Below are 25,489 nucleotides of genomic sequence, written 5' to 3' on the forward strand. Positions count from 1 at the left end.
GGGCCGGGGTCTGTAGTTTCCTTGTTTCCGAAGGGGAATGTCAGGGCAAACAAAGGCCCTGATCTCATCTCTGCTGTCTTTCTGCTGGAGTCAGGGGTTTTCTAGTTGCTCCTATCTGCATAGGTTCTTCTGAAGTGGTTAAGTCTTTAGCAATCGGAGGAGGGCCTTGTCGTGGCATCAAACATGGTCCCCTACCTCTTTTTCTGTTGCCTCACCTTTCCTGTTGTCTGTATTCGATCTGTAACACAACAGATATTAATTCTGCTAAAGGCGGAGGGCGTGGTACTCGAGCCAATTCATCCTTGATCGAATCCGACAACACTCAATGAAAAATAGTGTATTGGGATGATTCTGGCCATCCTGCTTCTTGTGCCAATCATTTGAATCATGAAACATAGGCCAAAACCTCTTGACCCCCTTGTCTGATCTCTAAGAGGGATTCATAAACCTGGAAAGTCAGCCCTTGTCTCTCAAACATCTCCTTGAGTCCTTGGACAAAGGCTGCAAAAGAGGTTACTAAAGGGTTTGCAATAATGACTGGTGATGTAGCACAGGATAAAGCATTTCCGGACATATTAGAAATCATGAAGCCTATTTTGGCTTTATCTGTGGCAAAGGTATTGTCTCTGAACAGAAAGTGAACAGTACAGGCATCAAGAAATTCCTTTAGACGACCTGGGGAACTATGAAACTTTCCCGAAGTAAGACCCCCTGCCTGGGCATCTGTGTGTAATGTATCTCTAGCCGTTATCATATGCCTCAAAGTATCATTTTCTGCTTTTATGGCCTGTAGTTCAGATGATAAACCTTGCACAGAATTGATAAGTTCTCGCATTTAAGCCATATTATAGGTATCCTTTTGGCGTTGCAAACTCTCACCTGTGGCAGTCGATACAGAGTCCTTACAGGTGGTTTTGGATTTCTCTTTCTTGTTTGGTTTTAGACTTGTCCCATAATCGATCCTGGAAGAGGTAAGGCCTATCCTGACCCGCCGCCACAATTACCTGTTGTAGGTTACCACGTGTAGGGCACTGTGGCAGTCAGGCAGGATGTGCCCCGAGATGCGAGGGAAAAGCCTTAAGGCACAAACACCCTCCGTCAGTGGATGTTGGAAGAATTCAGGTGCTCGGAAGGATGGTAGTATGTAGGAGACATTTCAGATGGTTAATGTTGGAGAAAGTGCTAGGAAACACATCTTCCTATGAATTTGAAAGAAGGATGTTGGGTTGAGAAGTCCAGAACACAGGGCAGTATGGTGAAGGGAAAGCAGAAGAACACAGGACGAAGGCAGCAGAGAGAAGCCAACGGGACAAGCAAGGCTCGGGAGAACACAGAAGGCGAAACCAGCATGGAAAAGCCAACTGGACAACCAAGGCTCGCGAGAACACAGAAGGTGAAAGCAGCAGGGAGAAGCCACAGCGGGAATCCAGGGAAAAACAAGGAGGAACCAGGAATCCAAGAAAGGAAAGAGTACCGAACGAAAGGCAACAAGTGCCTTATTGCAATGAAATGCGCGTTGGGCTCTGCCGGCTTAAGAGTGAATGCTGTGATGCGAGTGGCCATCTTGGATAACATCTAGACCACTGCAACAGCTAGTCGGGCAACGTGATGGAACGCTCACAGCTCTGGAGCGCAACACTGTGCAATGGAGCGTCCGCCCCTTACACCAACGATGCCACAGTGACCAACAGGTCGCTGTGACAGGTGCCTTTGAATGTAGAGTTCTGGACAATCTGTAGCCTATACTGAATCGTATCGCCTGCCGATTGTCCATTGAGAAGGCTCTCTAAAAATCCAAAGGGTTATAATTAAGCCTTTTAAACCTAGCGCAGGGTCCATACCGGGAGTAATGGGCCCTGAAAACCAAGTTAAAGGCCCAAGCATAGTGAGGGCCTTTAACAATGTGTACAAGCCTGTGAATCCCAGGACAACCCGAGGGCGAGGTCTATCAGACTATTAGTGCACCCCTCAGTGCTTATATTAAGAAAGAAACAATAACTTAGAAAATGTATAGTGCAGTTCAAAACATTTTTTATTTGAAATCTAATACAACATTTCCAGTTTTTTTTGCCACCATAGGGCGATGATATTACTTTTATAGGCCCCTCATTGCTGTCTGTTGTGTCTAATGAGCACATACATCCTGAGGGAAGAGGTGGGGCAGGCCTTCGTACACAGCCAGGGTGCATCTGATGGGTGCGGCCCATCAAAGTAATGAAGCTGTGCTGCGTGACGGTAAGGGGGAGAGGCGGCACGGAAGGGGGTGGAGACAGGAAGGTGAACTGTGAAGATGGCGAAGATGCTCTCAGGGGAGCACTCCCATGTAGAGAGGGAGCGTCACTTTGAGAGCTCTGCCCGCGGCTCTACTGTGCGCCTCACTATGATGCTTGGCGCAATGTGTGAGCTATACGGGTTCATATAGCTTGCAGCTTGGCCAATGGGAGCACACCACACCGCCAGAGGGTGCACTAATTTTTATTAACAACCATGTTTTGCTTGAAACCTATTCTCAGAAATGTGACACTGAACCACATATGTGTATAATGTGATCTTCACAATCATGAGTTCTAAAGGGAAAATGCACATTTGTCAGAATTTTTGTGGACTCTAAATAGCATATTTTGGCCTTCCTGCATCGCAATATGGCAAACACAACCCCTCTGTTCTGTTCATGAATTCTAAAGAATGAAACTCCTCTTGAAATGAACATGTGAAGGTGTGTATTGTTGTGTTTGTATGATCATGGCAATCTTATATGTCTAAGGCACTGGCACCAAGAAGAAGGTTCAGGGTGTGTAGGTGATCAATACAGAGTAACCACTGTATGCATCAGCATCCATCTTGCAATAAGAGGTCAAAGAGGCAAATTTGGTTCTAGTCAATGAAAAGTCAGGCTTTAGGCCCAAGTTTATATTGTTTTATGTATATAGATGTATAGAGCACCAAAGGTAAGTACACCCTGACAAAAGAAAAGGGAACAAAGGAACATGAGCGAACAAGATAGTGTTACATTATTAGTGATGGTGCGAGAGAAGAATTTGAGCTTTAAAGGATTCTCTGAGAGAACCAGAGGTAGAGACAAAGTGTAAAAATAAGGGGAGAGCATTCCACATATAAGGGCAGAGCAGGGGAAATGAATCGGAATAGTATTGAGCAGAAGGAGGGCTGGAAAAGGTCAGTAGGAAAAGAGATGAAGAACGAAGAGGCTAAGCCAGGAAGATCATAGAAGCAAGAGAGAAGGATGTGGTGACATTTCAAGACAACACACAATAAGTGATAGTGGAGACGAGCCGCAAAGGAGAGGCAGTGGAGAGAAGCTAATGCCTCAGAGGTATAGGAATGGGAAGAAGCAAAAATAGAGTTAAAGACATGTTGGAGCATGCTTTCTTCTATTTAGAGAAATTGCAAAATCCAGGTCCAAACCACAGTAGGCATCTGCATTCTAAGCTTCTCACTTGTTCTTCTGCGTATCTAGCAAATTGGCAAACTCCAAATGGCGCATTGGCCAAGAGGTAGAGAAGAGAGCAGCAGTAATTAAGCCGAGAGAAGATCAGAGTGAGAACACGAGTCTAAGAGGCAGAAAAAGTTAGAGCATGATCCATTTGATGAATTCTGGAGTGTTGTTAGGGATAGACAAGACAACCAAGAGAAGAGATCTGGTCAGTAAACGAGAATGAAGACTGAACGATAACACCAATATTATGAGCTGGAAAAGAAATTCAAAGATGGTCAAGAAAAAAATAAATAGGTTTAGGGGTGTGCTGTGGAAGGTTAGTTCAGGGAAGAAGTGCTTTTCTGTTTTGTATGAGTTAAGTTGAAGGACAAGTTATTTCAGCCAGCACTTAGCAGCAGAGAGACAGACAGAAATAGTTGAGTGACAGTGATTGGTGAATGGGGGAAAAAGAATGATTTGTGAAATGGCACCATAAAAGTGATAATTAAGGCCGAAGGCAAGAACAATGTATGCAAGTGGGATGGTACAGAGAGAAAATAGTGAAGGACCCAAAACGCAGCCTTGAGAAATGTCATAGAGAACAAGAATATGTACTAAAAGACTTGCCAGCTCATTACACAGAATAGGAGTGGCAAGAAACAATAAAGAAAACTAAAAAAGAACAGAGCCAGAAATAACTAGGTAACAATTCAAAGAACAAAGAAAAGAGGGATCCAACATGTCAAAAGGTGCAGAAAAGATTGAGAAAAGATTACTCTGCAGAGTGGTGTAATGAACTGGAACACTTTTCAGGTTAAGCATGGTTGAGTTAAGGTTAGAGCCATCTCAAGGTTGCCTTCTCAAAACATGCTGCCTTCTTGCCGTCAGATGTATGTGTGCTTTGGCGGTAGAACTTTCCATCACCAAAGCTTGTCCCTCTGGCGCTCGCTTCCATTGCATCTCCGCCTTGTACCCACCCATATGAACTTCAGAAGAATGCTGGGAACCTATTTGTTGCTTGTGTCATACGCACCATAGCATTCTTATTCATGTCCCTTCCAAGATCTCCAGAGTGCCTCAAAACAGCTTCTAGAGTATCAGCGTGATACAATATCTGATGTCAATGGTGTATCTGCTAACATAGTGGTAGAGTAGAGGGGAATGTTTTGTGCAAAGCAGATTGGTTGAATGTAAAGAAAGGCTTTGAGACTTTATGTGAAGAAGGGTGGTTGAAGGAGATGGTTGATTAATGCTATAAAAGGGTGTTCACTCCAAGAAATACACTCTTCCTGGATGCTTAAGATCTGCCAGCAATGCCTGACTATTCTAGAACGCTTTACCTGAACGGAGGATAGCACAGGGGCAACGTGCTAGTCTTAGAAGCAAGACCACACAGAGCAACAGAGGTTCAAATCCTGGATCTGCTCTTAGAAACCGAACTCAGGCATTAAGCGCCTTCTAAAAAATCAATTAAATACATTAAAATACCTCTTTGTCACTGATAATCTTCAGCACCTGAATGCTTGACGACAATGAGCATAAAAATATGTTCGATAAGAAAATTGACCAAGTAGAGAGGCGAGGAGAGTTGGTCAGTTGCAGGTTTGTGATAGGGGAAAATGCAGAGCAGGAAGGACCCCCCTGTTTCCACTATAGAAAAACACTTTGGTGTGTCTAGGAGAAAGTGATTGCACATTAGGTGGGCAGGAAATGCGAGGACAGTATAAGGAGGTGCAAGTGTAAACGATGAACAACTGGGATGACAAAATCAGAATTTGGATGAGGACAACTTCTAACATAGCTCCTCTATGAATCACTAATACTATATTTTTATATTTCCAGATCGAACCTGAAAGAGGATTTTCTTCATGAATGCCAGCTGTTGAGCAATCGCCTATCAGAAATGGGTTCAACAACTGATAAAGAAACGGTAATAATGTTTTCTTTATCCATTGAGTAAAGTTCCCTTTAATGTTCTATAGTCATCAGCATGCAATGGGGCCATACATATCGAGGGCGCAGGCCGACCCAGCCGATAACATACTGCTGCGCAAGTTAAAGGCCTGAGCAAAGTGAGGATCCCTTAACGCTGACAACGTGCCGTTACCGGCAGCGATCAGCCCGCCCCTGAGGGTTATATAGCCATTAGCATCCATGTATATACTACATGTATATACTACATGGATGCTAATGGTGTTTAGTGTTCTAAAAAATGAAAACATGCTTTGTGGTGCAGTAGAGCAATGCTCCCTAGCACCCAGGGTCCATTTTCTGTGGTGATGACTGTGACATCATCAACTAGGAAATGGACCTCTGGAACTAGGAAGCGTCGCTCCGCCGCACCCCAAGATAGTTTTTTTAAAATAACCACACCACTAAATTACTCAGCTACTAAGAGATGAGGGTGAAAGGGGGGAAAGGAAGGAGGAGTGTGAAAGGGAAGAAGGAGAGGGGAAGGGTTAGCAACATTGTCTAGCAGCACCAAAGCCGCTTGGAACGCAGCCTTGTACCATACAATTCAGCCCGCATTCTGAGCATCCTGATTGGCCACCGCCGCTTTCCAGGGTGCTTATGCATGTTATTACAGAACTCTTTTCTGGTTCATGCTAGGTTGTAGACCTTGCATTAGAGCACTTTATAGAGAGCTGTTATTACAGCAGGGGCATCTCAAACATAAACTGCTGCAAAGAACAATGTGAGGGATTCATTTAAAAACAGATCTCTCAAACCAGGATGTGATGGAGACAATTCTGAACTGCACATTCATTTTTTACATTACAAATAGTTTACATATTTACAAGGACCACGCCCTCTGCCCTTCCACCTATCATGAGACCGGGCGATCTGCTCCCCCTTTCTGCCATGGTTGCTTGTAGATCCCTTGCTGCCAAACTCCATGCCCTCCATTTTCCCAGTTGTTAGATCCCAGCTCCCTTGTATTGATCCTTTGCAATCTGCTTCCCTCATTGTGTACTTCCCCCTATGCCTTGTAAAGTGCTCTGCTGCTTTCCAAAGCTAGGTTCGCGTTCAATAAATATAATAATAATAATAATAATAATAATAATAATAATAATAATAATAATAATAATAATAATAGCACTTGGATCGGGGGAGCCAGCCAATCAGCTCCCTCCAACACCAGACTGGAACTGCCACTATAAACCCACGTTCAGAGGGCAATACTGGCTTGACCCCCCTCCACAGTACATGGTTCATTGATATTTGCATGTCCAGATACCCTCATTGTCCCTCGCCCTACCTTGAAACCCTCTCTCTTACACCTCCCACCACAGGTGTTTAGCCTCTCTGATTGCTGTCATGCTGCTTCCTTCCTCCTCTAGGACACCAAGGGCAGCAGAAAGGTGTTTACTGCCAAGCCCCACTCGTTCAAGGGGCCATCTTAGGCCAGGGCATCCTTCTTGGTGAATGGGTGGCTTGTCACACGCTCCCTTTCACCAAATGAAACGTTTTTTATACATTAGCAAAGGACACTCTTAGCATCCAACGCAACATGCCAGGTTGCTAATAGCGTTCATTTATGATTTATGTGGGCTTGACCAGTAACGGCAGTAAACCCTCACGGAGGCCTGAGGAAATGGCTTTCAAGACCTCATTGGGCATTCTCAGGCAGATAAATGGCCGAGGATTTTGTGGCATTCACAACAGCCGGCCAACGGATCTCAGAGAGCTGTAACATAACCACCTTGCATTTACCCTCGGTTCAGCCTGCATGGACTGAGCTTAAAGCTTACTCTGAGTGATACTCTCGGGCCTTAAGGGAGAGATAATCACCCAAAAAGTTATAGTTAAAAGAAAGTAGAATTTAAGGTCCAAACTAAGTCCATAAAAAGTATACTATAATTTCTGCTTGGAACTTTGATGAAAAACAAGGAAAGGAAAATTGCAAACAAATGCCCAAAAAACAGACAAAGATTTACAAATTAAATAGCATCAGAGTGAATCAACATTAGAATTTAAGAAACTCAAACACACTTTCTTTCAAAAACAGGTCAAAAGAAAATAATAGAGTAGGTTTCATGAAGACAAGAAAAGATGGGAACCCTTGAGAGTCTACTACAGAGGCGCAGTGAACCTTGTTTCTCTAAAGAATCGGGGTGGGCCGGGTAAGGATCTGGAAAGGTCACAGTTCTACACAAGTTAGCTCTGGCTTTCAGTAAGAAGCTGAAATTCTCACATTGAAGGTGTTGGATGAACAACATTTCTCACTATCCCTGTTCCAAGTAGACCACCAAATGAGGTTCTTCTCCTCGTCCTGTACACACAGACATATGGCAACGCATTCTCAGAAAGTAAGTGTCTATTATTTGTCACAGATTGCTTGGTTTGTTCCACAATCTTGTGTCTTACAAGGAGTGCCAATACTCTTAGCACATCCAGGCAGGGAGAACGATCGTTCACTGGACCAGCAGAGTCAGTGCGCAGAGCCAGATCTCAGCAGATCACTGGGCTCTCTCAGAGCTCCTGGCAGGCTTAAGCAGACACAGTCCAAAACCAGGAAATCGGGAGCAAATCTGCCATTGATCATGGAGGGAAGGAGGCAGATAGCTGGGTGAATGGGTCTACCTCGAGTAATTAGGTATCATTACCATCAAAATGAAAACAGACTTCTTCAGTGCCTTGAAGGGAGACACAGTTGCCTCCAGGATAGTACAGATTTGTGGTTTTCATCTCAGCCTTTTCTTTAGAATGTAATTCCTGGAATTGATCCATTCCAAACATTTATTATTCCTTTTGCTGACCACAAAAGTGATGGGTGGAAGGTTTTGAATGAATCTGTACCACTGGCGTTGTTCTGGGCAACCTTCCACACCACTGTTTTTTAGCCCGTCTGCACCATTGCAAAAGGGGTCCAGCCATATGCAAATCAGTCTGATACTGCCACCAATGGTAGCAGCCTAGCCCGAACTGCTAGGCCAGGTCCCCTCTGCACGGAAACACAAGCAACCCCAGACATGTTTCGGCCTTGTTGGGCCTCCTCAGTGAGGTGCAGCTTGGTTCCCTATGGCGCAGAAGGGCTCGTGCAGAAGGGATGTGACCTAGCAGTTCGGGCTGGACTGCCCCTTTTGGGGTAGGTCCAAGCCTGATTTGCATATGGTTTTTCCCCTTCTGTAATGGTTTGGCAGGCTGAAAAATGATGGTCTGAAGGGTTGCCCAGAGCGTTGCCCGTGGTTATGATTAATTCAAAACCTTCCATCCATCATCTTTGTGTTTTGCTAAAGTCACCCCGAGTGGGACGGGTATGCCCAGATGTGGGTCCCGAGTCTGCCGGGCCTAGAGACCCAAGCTACTCCTCACTGATGACGCCCAACAAGGCTGAAACATGTCTGGGGATGCTTGTGGTCTCATGCAGAAGGGATGTGACCTAGCAGTTCGGGCTGGACTGCCCCTTTTGGGGTAGGACCAGGCCTGATTTGCATATGGTTTTTCCCCTGTAATGGGTTGGCAGGCTGAAAAATGATGGTCTGGAGGGTTGCCCAGAGCTTTGCCCGTGGTTATGATTAATTCAAAACCTTCCAGCCATCACCTTTCTGTTTTGCTATTATACCTTTCGCTGCCAGGACTTAAGCTTTCCTTTGGAAATTAGACGCTGTCACCAGGGGACTCCTATCACTGACAGAGAAACGCAAGTTCACACCTCCAACACCAATAAAGATGTATGAGAACAACGAATACTGCCCGCAGGGCAGACGCCTCAATTATTTTTGATGATACACTAATGTGCACTGGGAGGCGTTCTCGTAGAGATTGACGCTTAGAGCCTGATCAAACATTATTATAAATGATGAGGCAGCTTGAAAAGCTGCAGATGAAAGAGCTCAGTAAATGATTGGAAGAAACCTCCCTGCAGAATCATAGTGATGTTATAGAATTCCATGTGGTATACTTATATTAACAAAACCATAATTTAAAGAACAGGATACCTCTATGATAACATGAATCACTCTGCAACAAAACCTCCCTTCTCGCATATCACTTTCGACAACTAATTGTGATGGCAGTGACGGAAATGTGGATGATACCCTATCACACAACTAAACAAGCAGCCCTACACACTAATTCTGATACCATCTTGCATTCTCCTTACCACCGCAAGTGAGGTAATAGGGTAGGTCAATTGAGCAAGAACAATATTCCCTCTCCCCCTTCCGCCCATGGATTCTCCCCCATGAATTCTCTCCATCTTCTTTAAAGCACATCAGGGTTTAACTCCTTCCTGCTATTCTTCCCACAATACTACCCTCTTCTTACATGGCTTTGATCTCCTTATGGAAATCCCTAATCTCTGCTGGTCATATTTTAAGATGACTTCAACCTCTCCTGTTTGACTAAGCCACATCAGCTTCTGCCTTACTCCTTCCTTTCCAGCCTTTCTCTTATCTCTGTTCACAAGCAAGGGCTGGAGCCCTCCTCTTAATCTTTTCTGAACTTGATCCAGCCAAATCCACCTTCTATACCTCTCTCATTAGCTCCTCCTCTCCCACCATGAAAAACATGGCAAAACCCTCCTGGCGATGCTCACCCCACCTTGGCTATTTGCCATATCCACCTCTCTGTCAGTGAATGACTTTGCTTGTTTTTTCTCCTCTAAAATTTCCACGATTTACAACATCCACACCACCCTCACCACCCTGCTCGTCTATCTTCTAAGAGTTATCAACTACCTCTCAGATTGCACTGCTTCCGATCCTCCTGTCAGCCAAACCCTCCTGCACCCCATCAATCCCTTTGTAACCCCAAATTGTACAAGCGATTGTTCCCCTAGCCACTACTTTCTTCTCTCCACTCTTTAATGTGTGTCATCCACCAGGCCGGCCGTAGCCAACATTGGCGGTTGCTAACGCGTTGGAGCTGGAGACGCCGAGGTAGAGTTTAGTCCCTTCTTTGTTTCCGCATCTCCAGCGATGCAGTGCAGCGCGGCCGGTCGTATTTAAGGCCCCGCCTTCCGGCACGACGCTGCGTTGCAACCCTCCTCTGGATGTTTTCCTGCTTCCGGGTTAACACGCTGTGTTGTTTCTGTCCTCTGGCTTCGGCTTTCTTACAGAAACCTACCTTTGCTGTTCGGTGCCTCAGCTTCCCTCCTGTGCTCTCCGCATCCTCGCAGTCGGCACCTTTCTTCTCCCCGCTACGCGGAGCCGTGCTCTGCCGGTCTCTCTCTCTCTCCTCCGCGGCTCCTGCCGCTTGTTTTCTTTCTCTCCTTTCCTCTCCTTACCTGGCCGCTCTGCTTCCCTGAGACTCTTCCTCTTCCAGCGGTCCCAATTCCAGGTCTAGCCTTCCTTTCTGCCTCATTTTGGTCACTCTGGTCGCAGCTTCCCGTACTTCTACACTCCTGGCATCTGGACCATCCCTTCACGAAAGACACCATACTCTGCCTCGGATTCGAACATTGCCAACGGTCCACACCGACATCTGGATTGAAGAGCGTCACTGCTCTACTGCAGGTTTTTTTCCCCTTGGGGGTTTTTCCCTGATTTCTGGCTTGGTTCCGGAAGGGAGTCGCAGGACAGTTGTTTTTACAGCGGTCACTGTGGCTTCCCTCCGTGACAAGCACCATCTTCCTAAAAAACAGAAGGATTACCTAGTGAGACGTCACCTGCAAGACCTTGACACTTCCAGCAGCTCAGGTGAGGAGAGTGTGTGCACTGGGGAGGCTGAGGTCGGGGTGCTTACTAAGCCACAGATTGCAACGCCAAAAAGAATCACAATGTCGGCAGAAGATCAAGTCCAAGAGCTATGGAAATCTTTCCAAGCAATGTCTCAGGAGCTACAAGGGGTAAAGACCGAGAACGCTCTGTTAAAACAGATGGTCTCCGCTAGAGAACCTGCTCCCCCTGAATTGCCACCCATGGCGCTATCCTCCGGAAAGTTTGACGGCTCTCCCAAGAAGGTGACAGAGTTTCTAGAAGCTTGTATGGTGTATTTCACCTTCCGCCCTCGCACTTTTTCCTCTGATCAAGCCCGAGTGGGCTTTCTGATTTCGAATATGACAGGAAACGCATTATCCTGGGCTACTCCGCTAGTGACCAGTGGTAACGCCATTCTACAGAATTTCTCGGCTTTTCAGGATCTGCTAAAGCAGACTTTTGAACGCCCGGAATTATCATTTACCGCTTGTGAAGAATTGCTGGATGTCAAACAGGGCTCCCTGGATGTCTTACATCTCAACCTTCAAAACGTTGGCGGCTGGAGCAGGATGGGCCGAATCCGCACAATACGCCATCTTCAGAAGGGGTTTGAAGGAAGAAATTAAGGATGATCTTGCGAGGTCTCCACGTTCACCTACATTCGCGGATCTGCTTGCTGCGGCCCTCCACATAGAATATCGCCTCCAAGAAAGGAGGGCTGAACGTCGCAAACAAAAGGGCCTTGGTTATCTTCCAGAACCCCTTACACACTCTTCCCCTGGGCGTTCCACAGTCTCGTCGACGGATGAACCAATGCAGATCGGCACCACCCGATCACCACTGACCTCGGCTGAAAGACATCGCAGACGGGAGAAAGGTCTGTGTGCCTACTGTGGCTCAGGCCAACACCTTCTTAAAGACTGCACAGAGCTGCCAAGCAAGAGGTCGGGAAACTGTCCCCCTCAGCGTCAATAGGGACAGACGACCGAGGGTCTCCAAATGTTTCTCCTCGTCCCTATGTCTCCCTCTCGGTTTCTTCACCCGGGTTGCAGGACGACTCCAGACTTATGGTGATTCCGGTACTTCTTGACCTCGACGACCGACAAATTAAGGCCCTAGCTCTACTGGATTGCGGTGCGGCGGGCAACTTCGTCGACACCCTGTGGGCAGACCGAGTGGGTCTACGCCGGATACAGCGGAAGGAGGGTCAGAAGGTTGAAGGTGTGGATGGGTCCCCTTTATCCTCTGGCCCCATTACCCAAACCACAGAGGAATTAGCCTTAACGATAGATCATCACAAGGAAGTCTTATGCTTCAACATCATTAGGGCTGCCCACTTCCCTATCATTTTGGGTATCACTTGGCTCCGCCGGCATAATCCCCGAATAAATTGGACTGAGAACCAGCTAAGTTTTGATTCCTCCTATTGTCGCAACCAATGTTTCTCACTGGAAAGTCGGGGAGACCTACAACCGGTTAAGATCTCTTCCAGCCATCACACAGGAGTTCATGCTTTACCCAACTTCTGTTCAGGATTCTCAGAGGTGTTTCAGGAATACATTCATGCCAAGTTGCCACCTCACCGGCCAGAAGACTGTACCATAGACCTGGAAGCCAACGCTTTGGTGCCATTCGGACGGATGTTCTCTCTCACACAGACGGAGAGACAGGTTCTTCGGAAATACTTAGACACCAATTTGGAGAACGGTCTGATTCAACCCTCAAAATCACCGGCTGGAGCACCACTATTCTTTATCAAGAAGAGAGACTCTACCGATCTTAGGCCATGCATAGACTATCGGGGTCTAAACAAGGTTACTGTTCATGATAGGTATCCCATGCCCCTCATCACAGACATCATTGAGGCAGTACAGGGAGCCAAAGTATTTACCAAACTGGATCTCCGGAACGCTTACCATCTGCTGCGAATCGCAGAAGGAGATGAGTGGAAAACCGCATTCCGGACCCCTCTAGGATTGTTCAAGTACCGAGTTATGCCGTTTGGACTGGTGAATGCCCCAGTGGCATTCCAGAGGTTTATGGACAGAATGTTTTCCGACATGCTCTTGATATCGGCGGTCATCTATCTGGATGACATTCTGGTGTTCTCCCCTAACATGACCGAACAGATTGAGCAGGTCAGACTGGTACTAGAACGCCTTCAGAAGAATCATCTACTTGTTAAAGCAGAGAAATGCAGATTTGCGGAACCTTCTGTGCAATACCTGGGTTATGTCCTGTCTGAGAGAGGGATTGCCATGGACCAAGACAAGGTGAATGCCATACTGGATTGGCCAGCCCCCACTTCCATCCGGGAGCTACAGTGGTTCTTAGGTCTTGCTAATTACTATCGGAGGTTCATCACAAACGTTTCGGAGGTCGTGTTTCCCATCACCAGATTGCTTAAAAAAGAAGCCTACCCTTTTTCTTGGTCCGCCTCCGCGGAGCAGAGTTTCTGCAGTCTCAAAAGCCTTTTTTGCTCGGCCCCAATGCTACAACATCCGGATCAAACACTACCATTCATTCTAGAGACGGACGCATCCGCCATAGCCATTGGGGCCGTGCTTCTTCAGACTATTCAAGGAGTTGAACACCCGGTGGCCTACCTGTCTAAAACGCTCTCACCCAGCCAACTCAAATACTCCGTTCTCGAAAAAGAGTTACTTGCCATGAAGACAGCTTGTGATGAATGGCGGCATCTCCTTATGGGGGCAAGACACCCATTCCTCATTTGTACCGATCACAAAAACCTGAAGGCCTTACAGGAGATGGAATGTTCAAACTCTAGACAGGCAAGATGGGCATACCTGTTCTCGCAATATGACTTTCGAATCACCTATATTCCTGGGTCACTCAATCGTCTGGCTGATGCCTTGTCTCGCAAGGATTCCCACACCGAAAGAGCGGCAATCAAGGTCGAGCCCATGTTCCACAGGAATCAAATACTGGCCACGGTGGGCTCTTTTCTCCAGGAGGTTAAGGCCACTGTCATGCAGAAGATACCCCATCTCTCCTTCCGTTCCGATTCCCCTTTTCAAATGAAGGACGGCTGGGGGTTCTATAAAGGGAAGTGGTACATCCCCGAAGGTCCATTACGCAACAAGGTGTTGAGTTGGTGTCATGACTCCCGCATGGGAGGGCACAGAAGTGGCGACGGTACTCTTGAACTAATATCAAGGTCATTCCTCTGGCCCAATATCAGAAGGGAGGTGCTGAATTATGTTAAGACATGTCCCATTTGTGCCAGGACCAAGTACGCCTCGGGCAAACCCCTCGGACTCCTTACCCAAGTGGAATTGCCGACTCGCCCGTGGGGACTAATTTCCACTGATTTTATCGTGGATCTTCCCAAATCCGAAGCTTGTACCTGTATCATGGTAACAGTGGACGCCTTTTCTAAACTGGCTCATTTTTCTCCCTTAGCGGGTCTCCCCACAGCAACCAAGATGGCAGAGGTGTTTGCCCGAGACATTTTCAAATTACACGGGTTACCTGACAAAATAATCTCGGACCGAGGGAGTCAGTATGTCTCAAAGTTTTGGTCGGCCCTGTGTACCCGATTGGGGATGGAAAGGGCTCTTTCTTCAGGTTTCCATCCGCAATCCAACGGCCAGACGGAGCGACTCAATGCAACACTTGAGTAGTATCTGCGATGCTTCCTTTCCAGTCATCAGGACAACTGGGTCTCCCTACTCCCTACTGCAGAGTTTTCTTACAACAACTCCAAGCACTCTGCCACAAGTCTCTCTCCATTTTTTTGTACCTACGGGGTCCATCCCAGATTTCTACTTTCAGATGTGCCTAAGTTCTTGAATTCTCCGACAGCAGAAGAGGTTTTGAGGAATATTAAAGAGGCTCAGACCACCGCTTTGCGTAGCCTGGAAGACAGCAGACGACAGAATAAGGCTAGTGCTGACAAACACTGCAGAGCGTGCCCATCCTGGAAACCAGGGGACAAGGTGTGGTTGTCGACCAGGTTTCTTCCCAGGTGGGCGAGACCCTCCAAACTTTCACCTCGTTTCCTGGGTCCTTTTTCTATTCTCTCTAGGGTTAATCCTGTGGCCTATCGCTTAAGACTCTCCCCGTCTCTTAGACGCATTCACCCTGTTTTTCATTCCTCTCTTCTCAAACCTTACTTCCCTGATCCACATCCCCGGACTCCCTTCCGGCAGTCTCCGGCTCCTGCCTCCTCTCAGGAGGAGTACGAAGTCTCTACCATCCGGGATTCTCGGTATAACCGGGGATGTTTGGAATATCTCTTGTCATGGAAGGGGTACCCTGAGTCGGAGGACTCCTGGGAGCCAGCTTCACAGGTGCATGCCCCTCGCTTGCTTGCCAAGTACCATCGCCTCCACCCGGGGAAGCCGGGGTGGGTGCGATTTAGGGAGGGGCATACTGTCATCTGCCAGGCCGGCCGTAGCCAAAATTGGTGGTTGCTACCGTGTTGGAGCTGGAGAAGCTGAGGTAGAGTTTAGTCCCCTCTTTGTTTCCACGTCTCCAGCGATGCAGTGCAGCGCGGCCGGTCGTATTTAAGGCCCCGCCTTCCGGCACGACGCTGCGTTGCAACCCTCCTCTGGATGTTTTCCTGCTTCCGGGTTAACACGCTGTGTTGTTTCTGTCCTCTGGCTTCGGCTTTCTTACAGAAACCTACCTTTGCTGTTCGGTGCCTCTGCTTCCCTCCTGTTCTCTCCGCATCCTCGCAGTCGGCACCTTTCTTCTCCCCGCTATGCAGAGCCGTGCTCTGCCGGTCTCTCTCTCTCTCCTCCGCGGCTCCTGCCGCTTGTTTTCTTTCTCTCCTTTCCTCTCCTTACCTGGCTGCTCTGCTTCCCTGAGACTCTTCCTCTTCCAGCGGTCCCAATTTCAGGTCTAGCCTTCCTTTCTGCCTCATTTTGGTCACTCTGGTCGCAGCTTCCCGTACTTCTACACTCCTGGCATCTGGACCATCCCTTCACAAAAGACACCATACTCTGCCTCAGATTCGAACATTGCCAACGGTCCACACCGACATCTGGATTGAAGAGCGTCACTGCTCTACTGCAGGGTTTTATCCCCTTGGGGGTTTTTCCCTGATTTCTGGCTTGGTTCCGGAAGGGAGTCGCGGGACAGTTGTTTTTACAGCGGTCACTGTGGCTTCCCTCCGTGACAAGCACCATCTTCCTAAAAAACAGAAGGATTACCTAGTGAGACGTCACCTGCAAGACCTTGACACTTCCAGCAGCTCAGGTGAGGAGAGTGTGTGCACTGGGGAGGCCGAGGTCGGGGTGCTTACTAAGCCACAATGTGTCCTTCGACATCGATCATCCCTAAGTGTTACAAACTAGTCCCTTTTTCACCTCTGCTTAAGAACCACTGGCAAATCCCAGCAACCCTGCTGAGTAGGGCTATATCTCTCTTCTCCAGCACTATTCCAAGATACTCTAGCATGTATGCTCTTGTACCAAATCACCTTGTATCTGGAAGCTCGTGACCAGAACAACCTTCTCCAGTCTGGCTTTCACAGCACTATCTGGAACGCACTCTCATCCATGTCTCTAAATTCCTTACTACTGCCCACCACTTCAACCTGTTAGTCGTCCTAATCCTTCTGGACCCCTCTGCAGCCTTTGACACTGTTCACCACTCATCTTGTCTCTCTACTCGTCTTGCTACTCTTGCTGTCCTTTGCTTCCAAGGAATGACTATCAGCTGGATTGCCTCGTACCTGTCTGTTCACTCATTCTCCATATCATCGAATGCAGTGACATCAGTGGACAACCATCTTTCCCATTTAGGTCGCTAAACAATCTGTCCCTAACCCCTCCTCTTGATACACCTCCACACTCAGAAAACCCATATTACTAATTGGCTTCCCTTACCATCCCTTGGCCAATGCCACCCAGACCATTTTCTCATTCTCCACCCCCCCCCCCAGATCTCTTCTACAAAATCAAGTCACAGGATGGGACTCCACTCTACCATGCTGAACTAAAATGAAGTCCAGTATCGCCCGTCCTCTCTGTCCTCTCCTCGCCTCCTCTCACCTCATTTCTTTCCATTCGACACCCTCAATGTGTCCCTCATGGCTTGCAACCTGTAGTTCTATTGAACAGCGACCAGAAACTCCAGCACTTTATCATCTACACCAGTACGGCTGCTAGGCTTAACCTGTTAACATCTGTTGAATTTCCCTATTTAACCTTCGTCTCTACTACGACTCTTATTTCTACCCTGATCCTCAGCCTCCTTGACTATGCCTCCAGCCTGCTTGTGGGCCTCTCTTCTACTCCTTCCCCCCTATGGATATGATCATCAACTGTGTCATCCGCCTTCTCTTCCTTCTTCCTTGATCTGCTCCTACCTCCAGTCACTGCTCCAAATCCATGCACAGCCACTTCCTCTTTAAACACCTCCTGCTTGGCTACAAAACCTATCATGGATTGGCACTCCATTACCTGACTGCCTCCAACTCCCAACACTTCTCTCCTGTACACTACACTCTGCAGCTATCCTCAAAATCTCTGTCCCTCACCATCCACCCCTTGGGGATGCTTCACACTTCCGTGCCTTTTCTCGGCTTGCTCCACACCGCTGGAATACTGTTCCATCAATTCCATCCATATAGTGGCAGGCTTCCAGATGAACCTAAAAAAGCGGCCCCTCTCCCTTGAGGATACAGCCACTCTGCCCGAGTCCTCACCTCTCCATACCACGCTCTCTTATTTGCTCAAATGCATCTTGTTCTACTGTATGAAAATGTTACTCTATGCATTGTATGCACGCCCTTGCTAACTCTCACTCATGTGCACAACGTTGTGTCTGATGTGTCCCTCATCTATGTAACGCCATCCTTTAACCAAGCAGTCATACATCAACCCTCAACGCTGTAAGTTACTCTCTCCGAGCAATGCCCTGTCCGCATATGTACTCTACAGTTTTTTGTCAAAACATTTTCATGCAATTAAATAAATACAATACATAATATAGGGTGCAACTACCAATGAGCGCTCATTTAAATATCTGTATATGTGCGTTAAATATGGCAAGCAAGAAAGGGAAAATTACAGCAAGCCATTTTTGAATTACAAAGCAAGAATAAGGCAGAGAAATACTCAAATGAAAATAAAGAACTTAAGAAAGAGATCCAAACAGATCTTTTTATCTGTAGGAATTACACCAAAATGAAAAAACAGATGGCGTTCTTACGAGACCAAGCACACTGTAAGACTGGTGGAGTATAAACCTTTGTCCGCAGATTTGATCAGGTGCATAGAAATTTCCAGCCACCCTTCCTTCCACTTCTGAGATGGAAGACTCCTCATATGGCACATCAACTTCAACAACAGAGACATCAAAAATCGAAGGCAAAGCCATAATTGGGTTGAATCCTTTTAGATGAAATTAATCTTCTAAATCAAGATGGCAGGCACGCATCAAGAGGATGAGACAGAGAAAGCCCACGAGGCAGTAACATATGGGCAGGATCAAGGGAGGCATACAGGGGAAGAAATGATGAGCAGAAGCTGGAACAAACCCCTCCCTGATGACAGATGTCCTATGAGAACCAGAAGGTGCACAACAAGAAGCAATAACTGAGATCACACAAAAACTAATCTGTCCAATAGATGCATGTCGGAAGATGAAATCAATATATTCAAGAAAAGCCTTACCTCTGTCCCACCAAAGAATATATATACACTTAAACACTCTTAAGACTTTGATCAACTTGTGTATAAAATAAAATTGATGACAATTTTTTTTCGTATCCTAACAATAATGGGACGCAAAAGGTACTGTAAGGGTTTGGAAGGAGGACACTGGCACACAGGTGGCATGATTTTTGCTAAAGACTTCTATTTGTGTGAAAAATAAAGGAAAAACCCTGCCTGGCCCTATTACTAAAAGGGGATTCCCTGCCTCAACTTAATACAAGGATATGTCAGAATGTCTGTAACAAAAACTCCAGCATCCTGTGTCAAAACCTTTTTTCCTTCCCTTACACCTCTAACTAAGCTAAACGGTTGGTGAGTTTTTTTAATGCAGAAGAATGGCTCCCTTCTTCTGTAGAGTGGACCGCCATGTCAGTAGTCTGAAGAGACTATTACCTGAGGCAATGACTCCCTTTCTCAGGTTGCAGTACCTTTCGAGGGCAACAAAGTTCCAATTTAAAAAATGTCTAAGTTCACAAATAAAGCTAAGTTCCAACTCAAAACCTTAGTGCCAAGAGAATGACTCCCTTGGTCTTTCCCAGGCTTCTCACAATGTTCACAATATCAGGGGGAATGACTCCCTTCCCCTGGACTTTCTCAGGCTTCTCACAATGTTCAAAAACACCAGGGGGATTGACTCCCTTCCCCAGGCCTTTCTCGGGCTTCTCGCAATGTTCACAAACACCAGGGGGGAATGACTCCATTCCCTTGGCATTTCTTAGGCTTTTCACAATGTTCACAAACACCAGGGGGAATGACTCCCTTCCCCTGGCTTTTCTTTAGGCTTTTCACAATGCCAAGAGAATTACAGAATTACTCCCTTCCGTTGGCTTTTGTCTCACAGCCCACCTGGTTCACTACCTTGCAGTTACTGTGACTGTGAAGATGACTTAGGGTACTCTTCATAAAAGGGTGCAGGTTCAAGACCTGTCAGCCTCTCTTCTCTTGATGCTGCAGACCTAGTTCACTATCCTGGCAGGTACAGTGACTATGAAGATGGCTTAGGTTACTCTTCATAAAAGGGTGCAGATCCCAGACCTGTGAGTTTATCTTCTCTTGATGCTGTAGACCTGGCTCACTGTCCTGCCAGGTACTGTGACTATGAAGATGACTTTGGAGCCAATTTGTGATTAGGTGTGGTTCCCAGACCCTTTCTTTGTGACTTTTCCACACTTCGGGGTTCCCGCCAACCATTCTAGCATGCCTAGACCGCTCCACGGTTCTTACCGGAAGCCTCTGGTTATCTAGTGGATTCTGCTCCCCGTTCGGGTTTCTCACAGTCTCCCCAGGGGCTACGAAAGCCTTGCAGCATTCCCCTGCTCTTGGGATTTGCGTTTCCAGCTCTCCACATGCGCCGATTATCCCAGTTGGCTGGCTGTCCTGGTCTCTACCTCCTTCTTTGGTTGAACCACAGTGGATCCGTCAGGGACTCCTCTGCTGTTGGCCAAGTGTCTCGGTCCCTGCATTCCGAATGTCTCTGTTCCTCCAGCTCGTTCTGAGTTTCCAGTACTCCAGGAATGGTCTGACAACCCGTGAAGTCGTCATTCCCTTTTCATTATCGAGTTGGACTTACTTGTTCCAAGTTGTCTCGGCCATGCATGTTGGTTCCGCTGGGCACTCTGCATTGCTCCACGCCTCTTCCTCATTTCAGTATTGACATTCTCATCCACAACTTGTGCTCTACTTCGTCCCATTTTCTGTATATGACTCACATGGGTAGTCCCTACTCTTCCTCGTCCTAGTACATTTTAGGGAGGTCAGAGTATCTATCCTACTGAGATACATGGAAGTGTGTGGGACTATGGGAACCAGTAGAGGGTAGGAGGATGATGGAGGTGGGGATATTCTTTGGGCAAACTTTGTTCTTCCCGTACAGTCGTCCCCAGTCCCACAGGGGCGGTGAAATCCACCCACTGAGTACCACCACCAGGGGAACTATCAGGTAGCGGCCTCACCTCCCTAGCCTCATTTGAAGGGGCCCCCCCTAGGGGAGAAAGGACTACATCCAAGGATTTGTCACACTAATTATATATAATTGATATGTCTTCATTACAAGATCTAGAATTGCTTGCAAATCCTACTGAAACTCTTAATGAAGACAGTGCTGAGATCGCTGCAAATTTGGAATTGACTTTTCTAGGCCCAAGAAGAGCAACCTTAAAGACAAATCTAACTTCAACCCAGCACCTGCCACCACATGGTAGCATTGGGGTCTTTCATGATCTTTTGATCCAAGATCTAAAACACTGAGACCTAACAATAGAACAAAACCAGGAACACCATGAAAACATTGGGCTGTCTGATCTTGGGCCTCATCACGAGTTAGGCGGTAGCCCTTAAATGCAGCGGTAACGCTATTACTGCTGCATTTAAGGGTCCACCCAAAAATGAAGTCTGGCAGCATTTACCCCCAGTTCCAAGCTGGGGGTAAATGAGGCAGAAAAAAGCCAATTTCCGGGTGCAATTAGCATGGCGCCATTAGCGCGCGCACTAATTGTGCCAAAAATGCCCCATTGGATCCAATGGACCCAGTGGGGAATGGGGAATACCCACTACCGCCCAACCCTTGATCCGGCGCAAATGCTGCTGGACTGGGTGGCGGTAACGATATTAGCACGGGCGGTATCCTGGTGGTAATACTGCCGGGATACCGCCCAACTCGTGATGAGGCCCATTAAGATCAAACATTTTGACAAGGTTGGAAACTTGGTCATTATGAATGTGGGAAACACTAAAAGAAATTAAAATATTTCAAGTATGACAAATGCTATAAAAAAAAGAACTACAGCAAGATCCAACTCCAAAAATACAAGATGAAGGAGCAGAATTCATATAGGAACAAATCTCCATCTACAAACCAACCCGAACACTAAGATCCAGCAACGACATTCACCTTGAACCCAAACAATACGCAAAACAAGCATTCAGGGATCGGCACTCTCCTGCATAGCGGTGAAACTCTAGAACTCGCTCCCAAAGGAAATATGGACAACAGAAGGCCACCTAAAAAGCTGTTAAAAACATGGCTCTTTAATGCACCAAGCTGAAGAAAAACACAGAAGAGAGAAATCCCACTGCTGCAACATTAGAGAACGCTCCAAAACTGGACCACTCAAAGAAAAATTCTCCCTCCCAAACCCAATGGAAATTAAACTAAGCCAGAGCGTTAATCCAACGCAAAAAAACCAAGCCTAACCCTGACTAACCCTGCTAAAAAAGAATCTCTAATACTCTGCATACTCACCACCCAGCACAGAAGTAACATGACGCAAACCTTTGCCACAAAAGAACATCTTTTTGAGAAACACATCCAAATACATCGATAAGACCTTGGTTCCATTTTTGACTACATTACTATCATACAATTGGATAAAAACATTTCCTGAGACGAGGACTTCATCCCTGCCACATTCTGCAAATCCATAGAGCATTACATTGGCGTTAAATCCTGTCAACGTTTCCTCCAGACAAGATCACTTACTGGCCTTGAACGCTTAAACGTGATTATTGAAATGCTTGCATTCAGCCTTAAACACCACTTACCTACGTTTGAGGGTGACAATTCAGACTGCATAGAGGCATGGCAATGGGTACCATGTTTTTCCTCTTTGCAAACCTCATCATGAACATGGCATCAGGTAATAATGTCCCTATATAGATGGTTGTTCTATATAATATCGCGGGGAAAAGTTTGTAGCAACATTATATAGGGGAGCATATGTATAGGGACAGGTGGAGCGGGGATTGGGAGTGTGTCCCCCGCTGCCCTTTTTTAAAAAAAAAAGGTTTTGGGGGTTGTGTGGGTGTCCCCGCATGTTCCATATAATAATGTCTCTGCAAAAAACAGGCATTTTCCGGATTTTATTTTTACATGGCGACATTGCTGCAGGGACATGGAACTGAACTGGTGGGAAAGGGAAGTGGTTTGGAAAGACGCTGACTCCCATATATGGAAGTAAGATTATGCTAAAGCTGAGGTGCACAGATGGCCCCATTAATATGTCCTTACCAGATGGTAAACAATGCAAAGGCGCTGTGGCTCATCTGAACCAACATATTCTGAACCTGAAATTCAATGAGCAGCACAGCAATTCATTCTGCATCTATATGTCACTATCGACAATCACTTGCAAGCCAACAGTTTTAGCTTTTGAGTAGGCATGGTATAGCCATTTCAAGGGACTGTAATAATGGGCTACCTGGCCACAAGAGGGCAACAGCTAGCAAATGGTATTATTATCTGGGCATATTATGGCAGTGCCTTGCAAATGCCTGGCTAATGCCTACACAAGTGCGAAAACTATTGGCTTTGGCGATGCTTGCTTTTAACAATGCTAGTAACAGATACAAGGACACACATATTGCAAGGAGGCACATACTGCAATGACTTCTTGGCCAGCAGCCTCAGAGCTCCATCCTCAGCAAGGAACCTGCATACTGAAAGCCATCCTAATCTGGAAGTGTCACTAGGGTCATAAGGGTCACCCACTTATCTCTACTGTAGAAGTGGCCTTTCGGGGTAGAGGGCCCTGTTAGTGCTGCCCTTTGGGCGCATTGGTACTTACATTGTTGGATTGCAGACTGAAAGATTCTCTCCCAGCTCTTCAGTGCTATGAGGTGGTCTTACTTTGACGTGAAGTGCTGTACAGAACACAAACAGCATTTACTTTACATCTGGGGCCAGACATAACATATTTACTTCATCAATTCTTTCCATCCCACTCTATTGCTTTGTGTTCCCCAAAACACTCGCCTATTGCATAACTTACTCTTGGATTAGGTCACCTTCTAACTTGGCTTGGCAGCCTCAGAATTATTATTCAGGATTTTAACTGTGGAGCCATCAAAAGGCACTGAAGGTATTTCAATCATACGTATCTATTACGATTGTCGGAGCATGCTCTCAAGACCCTCCGGCTCCCATCCCTACTTAACTCTATCTTATAATACTCAAAAAATGCTTTATTTTATTTACATTTATTAAGCGAACCATAGGCATCAAGGCGCTGTTATATTACAAGCTTGCATACTGAAGTACTTGTGCTGGCCATTTGGTGGAGGGGGAACCGGGGACAGTTTTCTGGAGGTTACGGAAAGCCCAATACGATTGTTCAGCTCTCGGTGCCGGTGGTAGGGACTTCCATGATATGATATGATATGATATGATATGATATGATGGGTTATTTATAACGCGCTTAATACCCAGAGATTTCTAAGCACGGACCCGGGGATCGAACCTGTTTTGCTCTGTGCCGTCTTGCTTCCAAGGTGAGCACGTTGCCGCTGAGCTATCCTTCTGAGACAGCTTAGCAGCCATGGCCAGGAAGCTCACACTGCCTGTTTTTGCTCTTTTAATGTGCCCATGGTTATCCTGTGACAGACTTTGCAATCCCAGTGCATATACTTTCGCAATACATACTCTTCTGTGTTGCCTCCCTCCAGAAGATAGTTCATATGTGATGAACCAACATGCATAGATACAAGTAGAAGCATTTAGACCTGTGTAACTCCAACCCTGCATCTGCAAACTCCTTTTCTGCTTTCCCTCTCTCTTACTTCACCCTTGCTCACTCTATTCGTCCTAACAGACTATGGTCTGGTTACCCCGTTTATACCTCAGACAGGGATTTGGCACTTTGAAACTACTACAGTGGTGATTTGGCACAGTTCAAAAGCATCGAAAAAAGGAACATGGAGTCAGAGGCTACCCTTGTCAGCGACGCTAAGGTGGTTTGTCTTAAAAAGTGCAGTGGAGCTTTGGATATCGAATATCAGTATGCTCTTCCAGAAAAAGTGGAGACAGTTAAATTCTGAAATGTATTAGTTCACATCCGATAAAAGAGTATTTAAAATAATGACATATGCTGTCCTGGGCACAAAGAGGTATTGTATATAGATCACAATACTTTGTACATATTTCAGTGGGTTAGTACAATTCAAGTGACTGTGATTTTACGTATTGCTAATAATAAGGCAGTACACAAGCATGGTCGACACACAAACAGTTGAGGTGTTTCTGGTGCGGTGGATGGGTGGAGAAGACCAGCGGTTGGAGTGCTCGTGACCTGCTGGTGATGGCACCGCACTGTCATCAGGACTGAGGGAAATTGGAGCACAAAGGTGCCGTAAGGAGAATGACGTCATGCGCACCATTCAGACAACACAGAAGAGAGAAATCCCATTGCTGCAACATTAGAGAACGCTCCGAAACTGGACCACTCAATTGGAGCACAAAGGTGCCGTAAGGAGAATGACGTGCGCCTAAGGTAGTTCAAGCGTCATGACTGTTTGTTGTTGAAGGTGCCAGCGGTTGAGTACCTGGCGTGTTGATTGTAGTCCGCAAAGTGGATAGGTGATCTCTGTGGTTGCTTGCAGGATCGATCTTGAGTTCAAGTCGAAGAAGTGGCGGGAGCCAGTGTTTAATGGCTACGTCTAGTGACTGTGGGAGTCCTCTCAGTGAGCTGTATCAGTGGCTTGCGTTGTTGTCTGAATGGTGCGCATGATGTCATTCTCCTTACGGCACCTTTGTGCTCCAATTTCCCTCAGTCCTGACAACAGTGTGGTGCCATCACCAGCAGGTCACGACCACTCCAACCGCTGGTCTTCTCCACCCATCCACCGCACCAGAAACACCTCAACTGTTTGTGTGTTGACCATGCTTGTGTACTGCCTTATTATTAGCAATACATAAAATCACAGTCACTTGAATTGTACTAACCCACTGAAAT

The 25,489-nt window shown here is 46.6% G+C and overlaps 1 protein-coding gene across 3 annotated transcripts in view; it reads left to right on the top strand.

Annotated features, from left to right (window-relative positions):
• Window positions 1-25,489, top strand: part of KANK4 (KN motif and ankyrin repeat domains 4) — a 1,485,983-nt gene that overhangs the window by 1,287,349 nt on the left and 173,145 nt on the right. For all 3 annotated transcript variants that reach the window (XM_069642033.1, XM_069642032.1, XM_069642034.1), the window contains one exon: window positions 5,276-5,363. In XM_069642033.1, coding sequence (XP_069498134.1) covers window positions 5,276-5,363 — 88 coding nt within the window. The remainder of the gene's footprint in view (window positions 1-5,275; window positions 5,364-25,489) is intronic.

The sequence above is a fragment of the Ambystoma mexicanum genome, chromosome 1q, assembly GCF_040938575.1.
Source record: "Ambystoma mexicanum isolate Mex_15411 chromosome 1q, UKY_AmexF1_1, whole genome shotgun sequence".
Lineage (NCBI taxonomy): Eukaryota > Metazoa > Chordata > Amphibia > Caudata > Ambystomatidae > Ambystoma > Ambystoma mexicanum.